The 12,721-nt window shown below is 43.0% G+C and overlaps 1 protein-coding gene across 1 annotated transcript in view; it reads right to left on the bottom strand.

Annotated features, from left to right (window-relative positions):
• Positions 1-12,347, bottom strand: part of eif4a3 (eukaryotic translation initiation factor 4A3) — a 55,204-nt gene extending 42,857 nt beyond the window's left edge. The window contains 8 exon segments of the mRNA XM_034188403.1: positions 4,196-4,337; positions 4,420-4,500; positions 7,671-7,803; positions 7,880-7,942; positions 8,319-8,385; positions 8,465-8,537; positions 12,192-12,290; positions 12,293-12,347. Coding sequence (XP_034044294.1) covers positions 4,196-4,337; positions 4,420-4,500; positions 7,671-7,803; positions 7,880-7,942; positions 8,319-8,385; positions 8,465-8,537; positions 12,192-12,290; positions 12,293-12,335 — 701 coding nt within the window. The 5' untranslated portion in view covers positions 12,336-12,347.
• Between the last annotated feature and the right edge of the window lie 374 nt (positions 12,348-12,721).

The raw sequence follows: 12,721 nt of genomic DNA, 5'->3' as shown, positions 1-12,721 counted from the left end.
ATCAGTTCGCAGCCGAATGTAAAGGGGCTGGGATGAGGATCAGCACCTCTAAATCTGAGGCCATGGTTCTCAGCAGGAAACCGATGGATTGCCTACTCCGGGTAGGGAATACGGCCTTGCCCCAAGTAAAGGAGTTCAAGTACCTCGGGGTCTTGTTCACAAGTGAGTGGACAATGGAGCGTGAGATTGGCCGGAGTCGGCGCAGCAGGGGCGGTATTGCATTTGCTCTACCGCACTGATGAAAAGGGAGCTGACCCAAAAGGCAAAGCTCTTGATCTGCTGGTCAATCTTCATTCCTACCCTCACCTATGGTCATGAGTGTTGGGCCATGACCGAAAGAACTAGATCACGGGTACAAGCGGCCAAAATGGGCTTCCACAGGAGGGTGGCTGACAAGCTCGGTCATCCGTGGGGAGCTCGGAGTAGAGTCGCTGCTCCTTCGCGTTGAAAGGAGCCAGCTGAGGTGGTCCAGGCATCTGGTAAGGATGCCTCCTGGGCGCCTCCCAAGGGAGGGGTTCCAGGCACGTCCATCTAGGAGGAGACCCCAGGGAAGACCCAGGACTAGGTGGAGAGATTATATCTCCACAATGGCCTGGAAACGCTCCGGGATCCGCCAGTCAGAGGTGGTCAATGTGGCCTGGGAAAGGGAAGTCTGGAGTTCCCTGCTGGAACTGTTGCCCCCCGCGACCCAAACCCAGAAAAGCGGTTGAAGATGAATGAATGAATGAATATATTGTCTATTTTTTTTCCCTTTATATTCTACTATCGTAGTATAATTAGCTTTAATGATACACATTCTGTGCTCTACACTTTAATGAATAAGAGCAATTTAACGTTTTGAATGTCAAGAAATAGACAAAGACATTAGTATCTTCTCCATTCCTTAAGAGGATTTATTGTGATCAATCTGCTGCATCAGGGCAAACACTGAAGCAAACTCATATTCACCAAGAGCCAGTTGACTGGATGCACCAGCTGCTGATGCATCAGCTGGCGATTGTGCTGGTGTGGTCTTCCCAAGTTCAGCGTATTGCTGTGGGTGGTGGGTCTGTAGACGTTTCAGATTTGTTGCCTTAGCGCTTTTGACCAGCACTTACTACGGCGAAGTTTACATATCGCTTCCTCCAGGTTACTGGGCTCTCCCTTATCGTTAGGCTTAAAACTGAAATGCTTCCACAGCTGTGCCATGGTGCGTGGCTTTGGAACCAGAACCTCCTCACCCTCCATGTTATATCCTAGCCTCGCTAACTTCCGACCAAGACGAGAGGGAAATGGAGTAAGTGAGTGAGGCTGCGATGCTGCAGCACGATGACATCAGATTCTGAGTCGTTTTATGCAACTTTGTGGATAAAATAAATAATTCATGGTAATCACAAATATGAAAATCATGACTGGCAAATACTGTAATAATTGTGTCTGCCCTATGTGAAACTACAATATATAAATAAAAAAAATTACAATTAGGGATGGGTATCGAGAACCGGTTCCTTTCGGGTATCGTTAAGAAATGATTCGATCCACCGACATCAATAAGCTTTGTGCTTAACGATTCTGTTATCGGTCCTTCAGAGTGGCCGTTGTTTTGGAAGGTGTTTGTCAGGAAAATGATCATTTCTCTACAATGATTACAGACCCTGCAGCAGATCTGTAACCAACTTTTCTGCAGCGCGGCTTTGCTTTGAACCTTGAACAAATCGAAGCAGTGGGTTGCAGATTGAAGCAATGCTTCGATCTATTGCTTCATTTATTTATTTATTTCGCTTAATTTTCCCCCGCTAAAACCCTAAAGAGCATACATCTGTGAGTATTATTTACCTTTTCTATGTTAAACCGACCTGTTATAGTCTTCTAAAACAGTTGCTAGATGTATTTTCTAACTTAAAAACGGGAGCGATGCTAACGCGTTAGCAAGTCTATGGCATTTTCAGTGTTAAAAGTTAGCATATAGCAGTTGCAGCTGTCATCACGTTCGGGTGCATTTGTTTTCAAATTGTAATATTTCTTAAATTATTATATACAATTTTCAAGAAAGAGACAAAAAGAACCTGAATAGAAACAACAGAAAATATAAAAGCAACTAACAATGAACATAAATAAATAAGTGTTTCCTGTGAACACCTAGTGACTCTCACACCTCCATTTCATCCCTGGTTTAAGTTTAATGAGAGTGTTTCAGTCAAACCATATTTTTAATGTGTTAATTTCTTCAGTGATTTCCTCCAGAACTATCTGCCAAACTAGAAAACTGCTGCATCCTAGTAAGAGCAGAATACTACTGGAATGAATTTGAATAAGGAAAGTTGGGTTTTTCCTCACTAAATGGATGCTGCACTCACTGCAGTTTATTGTCTGGAATAGTCCCAGATTGCATTTAAGAGCTTCTAGAATTGAAACATTTTCGTGCAGGTGGTGTTGGCGGTAATTTTGGGTTTCAGCTTTTTCTTTGTTTTTCACCACTTTCATCCCTGAATATGTCAATCGTGAGTCACTTTTGTGCGGATTAAAGTTACTAACTGGGACTCCTGTCTTCTTGTGAGAAAGAAACGAGAATCGTCCTCCGTTCTGTTCACACAGCTCCAAACACTGTGCGGCTCTCTGACAAGTAAAGTTAGAATGATAGAGTCCAGTCAGAATTAATAACTTCAAAGTGAAACACCATTTCGTTTATTTTTATTTATGTCCAGAGATAAAGGATACAGTGACCAATTTCATATTTATTTACTTTAAGACTCAATGAAATACATAGAAAACCTGTAAAGTCTACTTTTAGTACAAAATTCACAAGGTATTGATAAGGAATCGGATCGATAAGCAGAATCGATAATGGCATCGATAGATAAAATCTTATCAATACCCATCCCTAATTACAATTTGTAATGCATTTGACTTTCACATCAACAAACGCCGAGTCATTAACTGTTACACTGAACAGAAATACAAACAAATGTGCTGACAGGCGACAGCTTAATGCTAACTTCAACACTGAAAATGCCATAGACATGCTAATGCGTTAGCATCGTTCCAAATTTAAGTTATAAAATACATCCAACTGTTTCAGAACAGATCAGTTTCACATAAAAAGGTAAATATTACTCACAGACAGGGTTTAGTAGGGAAAAAAAAAATGAAGAGAATGCAAAACAAAAACAGCTTTGCTCTAAAGGCCCCTTGCTGCCCAACAACGCACCCGATGGGAAAAAAGTGGACATTTTTCATCCCTGTTTCAATCAAATGTCAACAACTCACACACAAAGGTCAGAAGGGGCAGTTGAAAATATTCCATTTATTTATACAGCACCAAATGAGTAAAGTCCGACTTTACTCAGCCCTCGAACATGCGGACTGGCAACGGTAATCAGGAAAAACTCCCTCCTTTTTATTTTTCTTTTTGATTGTAGGAAAAACAAAAAACAAAAACAAACAAAAAAAAAAAAACACTTGAGCAGACCAGACTCAGTGAGGTGACCATCTGCCAAGCTACCAACAAGGAAATATATGTTATACTAGTGTATTGTCTGTGGGGATCCACAGGCTCTAGATTGGGTCGTGTTTATAAAATAGGTAGTAATAAATTTAGTAATGAGTTGGAATGGCGTGAGTCCAGAATGTAACTGTCAATGTCCATTGTTCACTGTTGTTAGCTAATATTCATCATTTCTCCAATATTTGTCCTGTCAATGTTTTGTTTTAGCGACGTTCATCCTTGACCCAAAATACATAAACATACCAAATAGCAAACATCAGCTCTCCCCAGTTTGTCTGTGATCGAAGGTATACGCACAGAGGCCACTTGGCTTTTAATATATAAATGCATGTGGGTGGGGGGGAGCTGTAGAGACACACGGACAAAGGCGACGGACTTTCAGCTGCTTTGGCAAGAAAATTCTTCATACTATGCACTTTAAATGAGACAGAGTAAATGAGTTTTACAAATACCTAAAATCAAGTGACCCTAACTCAAAATGCCGAGAGGACACGGATCCAAGCCGCAACAGCACAAAGCCCAAGGACACAATCTGGACAGAGCACATTCAAACGACCAATCAGATGCGATTCACTCATTCTGTAACAGTGAGGGTTTTGGCCAAATCACATCGCTACCTCAAGGCGCTTCACATGATAAGGTCCAACCTCACCAACCCCCTGAGCAAGAACACAGGCAACAGCGGTAAGAATGTTTGTTTTTCCGACCTACCGTTTGACCAGGATGCGAATGGGGTCAGTCATGAATTTGTTGGTCATCTCCAGGATCTCGTGTGGCAGCGTGGCACTGATCAGAACCACCTGTGTGGCTGGAGGCAGGTAACGGTACACATCATAGATCTGCTCTTTAAAACCTGCACAGAACAGGACGAGCACGTTGTGAGTGACGCCCCCAGCAGGTCAGAAATAGAAGCCTTGATTAACAACTAAACTCACCTTTGTTCAGCATCTCATCAGCTTCATCCAGAACCAGCATCTTAATGGCCCGGGTCCTGAGACTCCTGCGACGGATCATATCTGAACAAAGCCACAGTGGAGAGGTGTCAGCTGTACAGAGCGTGTGGGAGGTCATGTGACTTCACCCACTAAAACCATCAAGCCGACAGCTTTTTCCACAGAGGACCACGCATGTCTGCCACGCCCCTGCCAGTCAACAAAAAACAACACTTCAGTTTTCACTTCCATTTTTTTCCACCAGCTGAAGTAAAGGGTTTTTTCCCCTCAAAATTTGTTGAAATGTGTGGAAAAACTGCTTGTGAGCACTTCACAAAGATAAGCCAAAACCACCTGATCCAGATCCACTTCATCCAGGAGGTGACTGAACGGCACGATTACTGCACAGATTTCTTTTGGACTTTTCACAATAACAGTCCACTTTTATAACGGTGTGATGTCATACATTTTGAGGCAGCGCATCATTAGTACGCCAACTGCAGGAACGCCCCTAAACCGAATGTTCTTCTCATCGTCACAAGACATCTATCTACAAAGTCTTTTCTGACTTCAGAGATAGACTGTGACAGCCGTGTGTGCCCGTGCATGAATGTGCATGTGTACAAGTAAGGTGTGTACTTTAACTTATTATCCGTTTTAATTGTAACTTATATTATGGAAAATGTGCACTATGCTTATGAATTTTCCACAGGCATGCAAGCAGCGTACTGTGTTGTTGTTGCATTGTATTTATTGATTTTTGAGACGGAAATGTTTGCAGAGCACTTGAAGTCCAAGACAAATTTCCCTTTGGGGACAATAAAGTGTATTGTATCATATCGTAGCCGGCGATCACCTTCGTATTTCTTCTGTTTTTCTTGTTGTTTAATGCTGACAAATTATACAGTATTTCTTGTCTTTCTGATGCCTGATTCTGTTTTTTCTCTCTGTTTAAGGTGCAGCTCCATCCAGAGATGAGTGTGGTATTTGTGCTGGAGACCCTCCTGTCCTGTGCACCAACAGCATTTCCTGTACATTCGTTTTGTGAATCGTTTTGTAATTTGTGTCTGTCTCATGGCCCAAGCAGAGGGTCACCCCTTTGAGTCTGCTTGAGGTTTCTTCCTCAGAGGGAGTTTTTCCTTACCACTGTTGCTCTGGGGGTTAGTAAGGTTCGACCTTACTTGTGTGAAGCACCTTGAGGCAAATCTGTTGTGATTTGGTGCTATACGAGGTCTGTTAGAAAAGTATCGGACCTTTTTATTTTTTTCAAAAACCTGATGGATTTGAATCACGTGTGCTTGCATGAGCCAACCTTGAACCTTCGTGCGCATGCATGATTTTTTTCACACCTGTCAGTTGCATCATTTGCTTGTAAGCATCCTTTGTGTGAGGATGGGTGGAGTCTCTCAGCGTTTTTTCTTTGCAAAGAAATGGCGGAACGACTGGAGCAGCGCGACTGCATCAAATTTTGCCTCAAATAGTGCAATAGTCAGGTGGAAGCCATTCGGATTATTCAGACAGCTTTCGGTGACGATGCTTTGGGCATCACACAGATTAAGGAACGGTACAACCAGTTTAAAGACGGCCGCACAACGGTGGAGAGCGAGCCGCGCTCCGGTCGGCCATCAACATGTTGAAATGACCAGATCATTTCCAAAGTGAACACTGTGGTGATGTGGGACCGTCGTGTGATTATCCGAGAAATTGTGGAAGAGGTGAGCATGTCACAGCATGTCCTGTGAGGCTTCAGCTCGGTGGTGCTTTTGTTCCGCCATCAGCTTTGTGCCGATGAATTTCACTGCAACTCTTTTCATGGCAAAATCTTCTGTCACAGTGGAATGTGCCAAAAAAGTGCTGATGTCCACAAGGTCTGTCTCCTTGAAAGTATCAATCTGCCGCCAAATGAAAAGTAGCACTGTCCTTTGCCTTCATAGCAGGTGAAGATGAGAGATGGGTATCATTTGGGCAGTGCATCTCAGGGTTGGCGGCGTATCTCAGGGTTGCTGCGTGGCCTTCACCCACTTGCCTCAATTTGGATAACGGACTTCTTCAAACTTAGTGCACATAAACAATGTCAAATGTGTATGTGCTGTCTTTAATTTTGATGTGTGCCATTATTACGGTAAACAAGTAATAATTGTGGACTAATTGCTGTCTGTGGTAATTGGAGTATAGACATAATTTCTCCACTCTGAGATCAATAAAGTATATCTCTCATGAACCGTTTTTTTGAGAATCGTTAAGAAATGATTCGATCCACTGGCATCAATAGTCTTTTTGCTTAATGACTCCCTTATTGGTCCTTCAGAGCGGCAGTTGTTTTTGAGGGTGTTTGTCGTGAAAATGAGCATTTCTCTATGTTGATTACAGCAGCGGTCAGCAATCAACCGCTTCTGCAGCATGGCATCGCTTTGAAGCTTGAACCACCGAAGCAGTGCTCCGATCCACTGCTTCGTAGTTTCTCTGCTTTGCTGCTTTTCAGAAACAGCAAGTCCACTTCTTAACTCCTCTCAAAGCCATTTAAAGATGTCAATCATGAGTCACTTTTGTGCAGATTAAAATCACTAACTGGGACTCTTGTTGCAGTCAACAAACAAGAATCATCCTGTGTTCAGTTCACACAGCTCCAAATGCTGCGCATCTCTCTGTCGAGTTCGTCCTGCTAGAATTAATAACTTCAACGAAAATCAGCTTAAATCAAATGACACCTCTTTCCAAACATTGTAATACAAACTACAGACAAATGTTTTTTCCCCTCCCAAAATGAGACATCCTGCATTCTTTATGAATTACACTGATGCTGACATGCAGCAGCTGGCTGAGCTCAGAGGTATGGAGAGACATTCATGCCATTAATGTTTCAAAGGAAATGTTTTGACAAAAACTAGATTTTGTTTATTTCTGTTTATGTGCAGAGATTAACGATCCCGTGACCAATTTCTATTTATTTACTTTAAGACTCAATAAAATATTATTGACATAGAAAACCTGTAAAGCCTACTTTTAGTACACAGAAAATTCACAAGAGGTATCGATAAGTGGAATCGCCAAAATCTTATCAATACCCATCCCTAGTGAAGATCAAGGGGAAGCCTGTGCTTCCTGAACAAAACAAATCACTTTCCAGCAAAGAAATGTGCTGTGATTTTGACACAGTACAGAAATAAAATATGCCATTTTTACTGAGAACTGCTTTCCTCACACAGGAAAAAAAAAATAGACACTCTTCCAAATGCTGTACGTGTGCATCTCACCGAACACACGCCCGGGTGTCCCAGCCACCACATGCTGGCCGTAGTCCAGCTTCCTGATGTCTTCGCCAACATTGGTCCCACCAATGCAGGAGTGGCACTGTACATTCATGTAGTCGCCCAGTGCCAGCAGCACCTGAACACCACACACACAACCAATCAGTACAGAGCTCATGGACCGTCACATGCCACCTACAGGGTGCAGCCTGTACCTTCTGGATCTGGCCGGCCAGCTCTCTGGTTGGAGCGAGGATCAGTGCCTGGGTCTCTCTCACCTGCAGACATTTAACATATAAAAGCCCACAACATCAAGTTACTCTGAAGGACCAGAACAGAAAAAGTCTGGGAAATACATGTGGAATCTGATCCTGGTCCCCAAAAGGTCAGTATTCTCCTCCAGTGATTCCACCGGATGGAGAGAAAACCTGTAGACCCTCCATGTTCTGGGCTGAACTCTGTTTTATAGAACAGCAGTAAATAGTCAAAGAAAACAGAATGAGTCAAGGGCGCGAGGGTTAGTTTGGACAAGGTGTACGACAGAGTCGCCCAACTGATTCAACACTGAAGTAACAGCTGCACATGAAAGCTGTGCCATGACGCTGGTTTCACCAGCGACAGCCACGTGACAGTGAACACCTTGTCAACACAAACCTGGATATCCAGGCACTGCAGCACGGACACACAGAAGGTGGCTGTCTTTCCTGTTCCAGACTGAGACCTAAACAGATCAGACAGCAACAGTCAGGTCCTGAATCCTGACACAGCACTGTAGGACTGAGGAGGGCGGGGCTACTTACTGAGCAATGACATCTCTGCCTTTGACAATCTGTTTGATTGCCCTCTGCTGGATGGCTGATGGCTTCTCAAAGCCTAAAGAAGAAGAAAACACCAGTTTTTGATTTGTTTTTTGATTCTGTGACAGACAAAATAAAATGGATAGCTTTTCTGCATGCACTCAAGGCCCTGTCACACCTTGACGATTTAGCCAGCGTACGCCGACTGTATTAAAAAACGCTGGCATACGTCTAATATGCTATGGGTAGGTTTTGTGTAAGTTAAGAGCACGTTGAAGAATGCTGATATATGCCGTAATACGCTGAGCATGCTGAAAATTTTCAAGGCATGCCAGCGTATGACTCATACGTTCTGCACATGCGGGACATAAGTTGGCACGTGTTTCTTGTAATTTACTCAAAAGCTGCAGTCTTCATACAAACAGACTGCTTCATTCATAGAGGGAGTAAATATAAAGTCTTAATCTGATCGTTTGTTTCAGTCGGATTCATCAACACAGTCTGATTAACACATATCCACATAAAGCCTCCTGCTTTTGGAAAACGACATCTGAATCTGAAAATACTTTGCGCCCCAGGGGACATCTGTGCTTCCTGAACAAAACAAATACTTTTCCAGTCTGAAAATATTTTAATTCCTTGTCATGGCTGGAAACGTAGCATTTTACACCAAGTCGCTCAGTAGTTTTTCTGCTCCAGGTGCGTTTCTCAGGGGGCGCCATGTCGCGGGGTGAACCAATCGGACCATGACTGGCACTCTGATCAGGCCCTCCCATCTGACTGATCGGGGGGGTAGTCTGATCTCAACCAGAGCGCTTCGTTCATTTACGACAACACTTACCACAGCCACAGTCGACTCATCAGCATTCTGGTCGTAATGAAATTGATCCACAAGGCTAAAAGTAAAATAAAATGTTAAATTACTTTGTTTCTGACCCGCAACATACAGTGCAGTACTGACCCGAACCACTCAGTGGAAACGGAGCTGTCGACATAAGCTAGCTAAATGTCAAGGTGTGACAGCCGCAGAGATGGGTACTGATAAGATTTTATCGATATCGATGCCATTATCGATTCTGCTCATCGATCCGATTCCTTATCGATACCTCTTGTGAATTTTGTACTAAAAGTAGGCTTTACAGGTTTTCTATGTATTTCACTGAGTCTTAATGTAAATTAATATGAAATTGGTCACTGTATCCTTGATCTCTGGACATAAATAAAAACAAAACGGTGTTTCGCTTTGAAGTTATTAATTCCGACTGGACTATCGTTCTAACTTGACTTGGCAGAGAGCCGCAGTCAAACTGATTAGGCATTTTTATATGCCTAACTAACCAGTTTGCTCTGTCCGTCAAAAATATAAACTAATATACATGCATATGCATACACACACACAGATATATAGTTTGGGCACCCCTGATAATTTTCATGATTTACCTTTATAAGTCATTGGCTGTTTGGATCAGCAATTTCAGTTCAATATATCATATAGCAGACAAACACACTGATATTTCAGAAGTGAAATGAAGTTTCTCGTATTTACAGAAAGCGTGCAATAATTCTTTAAATAGAATTAGGCAGGTGCATAAATTTGGGCACCCTTGTCATTTTATTGATTTGACTATATTTAGCACTAACTACTGGAACACAAAACTGGTTTGGTAAGCTCACTGACCCTTGACCTCCTTACACAGGTGAATCCAATCATGAGAAAGGGTATTTAAGGTGGCCATTTGAATAAACTAAATTTGACAATCTCCGTGATAACGCAGTGACACTGTGCCATTGCTTAGGGAGAGCCCTGGACTGTTGATGTTTTAAAACGCAAAAGTACTTTTTATCCGATTGCTCGATTAATCGCCAGAATAATCAATACTCGATTACTAAAATAATCAATAGCTGCAGCCCTAATTTGTTGTCTTTCTGATGCCGATTCTGTTTTTTTTCCTCTCTGTTTGAGGTGCGGCACCATCCACAGATGGGTGTGGTGTCCGTTTCTGTAACCCTCCTGTCCTGTGCACCAGCAACATTTCTGTATATTCACTTTGTGAATTGTTTTGTAATTTGTGTCTGTATCATGGCCCAAACAAAGGGTCACCCCTTTGAGTCTGGTCTGCTTGAGGTGTCTTCCTCAAATCAGAGGGAGTTATTCCTTAAGCACCTTTCACACCGGCGTATTCGCAGAGCTGCGTATTGTGGCACTGTGTTTCATTTAAATACGCCTGAAATGCGCGTGTACTCAGCCTTTTTCCGTGTTCGTAGATCTGCTTGCAGCTGCCTGTGCTCGCTTTTTAATGTGCACACAGTCACATGTACCTTGCCGCTATTTAAAACCAGTTCACTCCTGCCAGCTGTGCAGAACAAACAGTGGACTGTATCATGGGGTTTTTACAGTTGAATTACTGCCATGTATGTAGCCAAAGCTGCTATTTTCTGCCTCTGTGTAAGCGCGCTGTTCTCTCCTGCGTCAGAAACAGTCATGTAACATTATTATTTTTTATTATTTTGTCTTGGTGGATCATTTTCATTGTGTACAGATGATGCCGAGTGTGGCTGTGGTCAAGGCTGCTGTGAATAAAGCGCTGTGACTCTAAACTTTTAAAGCTCCGGTTGCTCCGATCAGGTCCGCTGGTTTGATCAGACCTGATCGATCAGGGCATTTGATGATCGCACCGACATGCAGTGAGTGCACTTTTATTTTAAAGTCACAGCGATTATTGTTTGATCAGACAGACAGAGCGAAAGAGAGAGAGACCCCTGCTGTTTCGGTTCTGTTTCTGGATTTATGAGTTGAGGTCTGATTCCCTTTTATGAGCACACACATCCATCAGCTGTTCTGATCACACAGAGGCGGTGCAGCTGCATAATCCTCTTCTCCAGCTGATTCCTCTGGATTCATGCACTCAGTTTTTGGTTGTATACAGGAGCACCGTGTTGCACAGACTTGCATGCAGTAACCCTGTGCTGCGCAGACCTGCTTAAAACTGTGTCCAGCGCTCTACGCTGAACAAAATTAAACATGTTTAATTTCTTCCATCCTACCCACGTAGCCCTCAACATACTGCTGCATAGGGAGAAAAAAACCCGACGTAGAGTTGCTCAACTCAGCGTAGAAGATACGCCACAATAAGCAGCTCTATGAATACGCCAATGTGAAAGGGGCTTTACCACTGTTGCCTGTGTCCTTGCTCTGGGGGTTGGTAAGGGAGCTGGAACATACCATTCAACGAGGCGAAGCAGAGTTGAATGGTATGTTCCAGCTTTCACCACATGAAATATTCATACCATTAAACTCAAACATTCATTATTTGTATAATGACAACATGGTAGATTTGTCTTTTACTCCAGTGGCATTTTAATGTTGGCTGTTTTTGTATCGTTTTTTGTTTTTACAAATGGCTGCTCAGATTAATGTTAAAGTGTTGTAAGCCTGTAAGATTTGTTATTAATTTAAAAAAAAAACAACTTAAGAGCGGTTAATTAGTGTTGTACATCAAAGATGGCGCACACTGGTGAATCAGAGAGGATGATGGGAAATCCGTGACGTCAACGAAAGCCACCAAATTGCGCATACGTTACATTAAAGAAATAAAATACATGGACTACACAAGAAAATGAAAACACTTATTTCCATCGAACATTTAACGACAGTGATTGGGTGAAACAAATCCTGACGGATACTTCAGTTGCGGCCTTGTTAGCTTCAGGCTCCGGGGCCGCGGCCTACCGTAGGCGTAGATGCCGCGCAGCAGGTCCTCCCGCAAGCCCATCGTGTCGAAAGTCGGCGTGACATCCACCTCCTCGCTGGTCTCAAACTCTATTTTGTCATATCCTCCTCCTTTAGGAGTCTCTTTCTGCTAACAGAAGCCATCGTCCGAGCGGTCTGTAAGCACTCCGAACGGCAGCAGCTTCTTCTTCTGTGACGTTTAATGGCAGCTTGCAATCTTTGTGTATTACCGCCATCTACTGGACGGAGGTGTGATCACTTTGGGATGTCAATGAACACTTAAATAAAATAATAAAAACTAAACTAAAGTCTCCTCACAAGTTGAGTTTTCTTCAGAAAATCTGTAACTGCTTTGTCTGTGCACTGTGTACCACGTAAGTTGTAACCAGTACTGTTTCTGCCTCTCTGCAGTGTGGACACATCCCGTCTATTGTGTGTAGACCGCTGCTCAGTGCTGTGTTTCCTCTTCTTAACCTGGTGAACCAGGTGTCCTCCTGACGCGTGAATGAACTGGATTTTTTAACCGTTAC

The sequence above is a fragment of the Thalassophryne amazonica genome, chromosome 15, assembly GCF_902500255.1.
Source record: "Thalassophryne amazonica chromosome 15, fThaAma1.1, whole genome shotgun sequence".
Classification (NCBI taxonomy): Eukaryota; Metazoa; Chordata; class Actinopteri; order Batrachoidiformes; family Batrachoididae; genus Thalassophryne; species Thalassophryne amazonica.
Note: the sequence above shows the minus strand (reverse complement) of the source record. Positions and strands in the feature narration are given on the sequence as shown.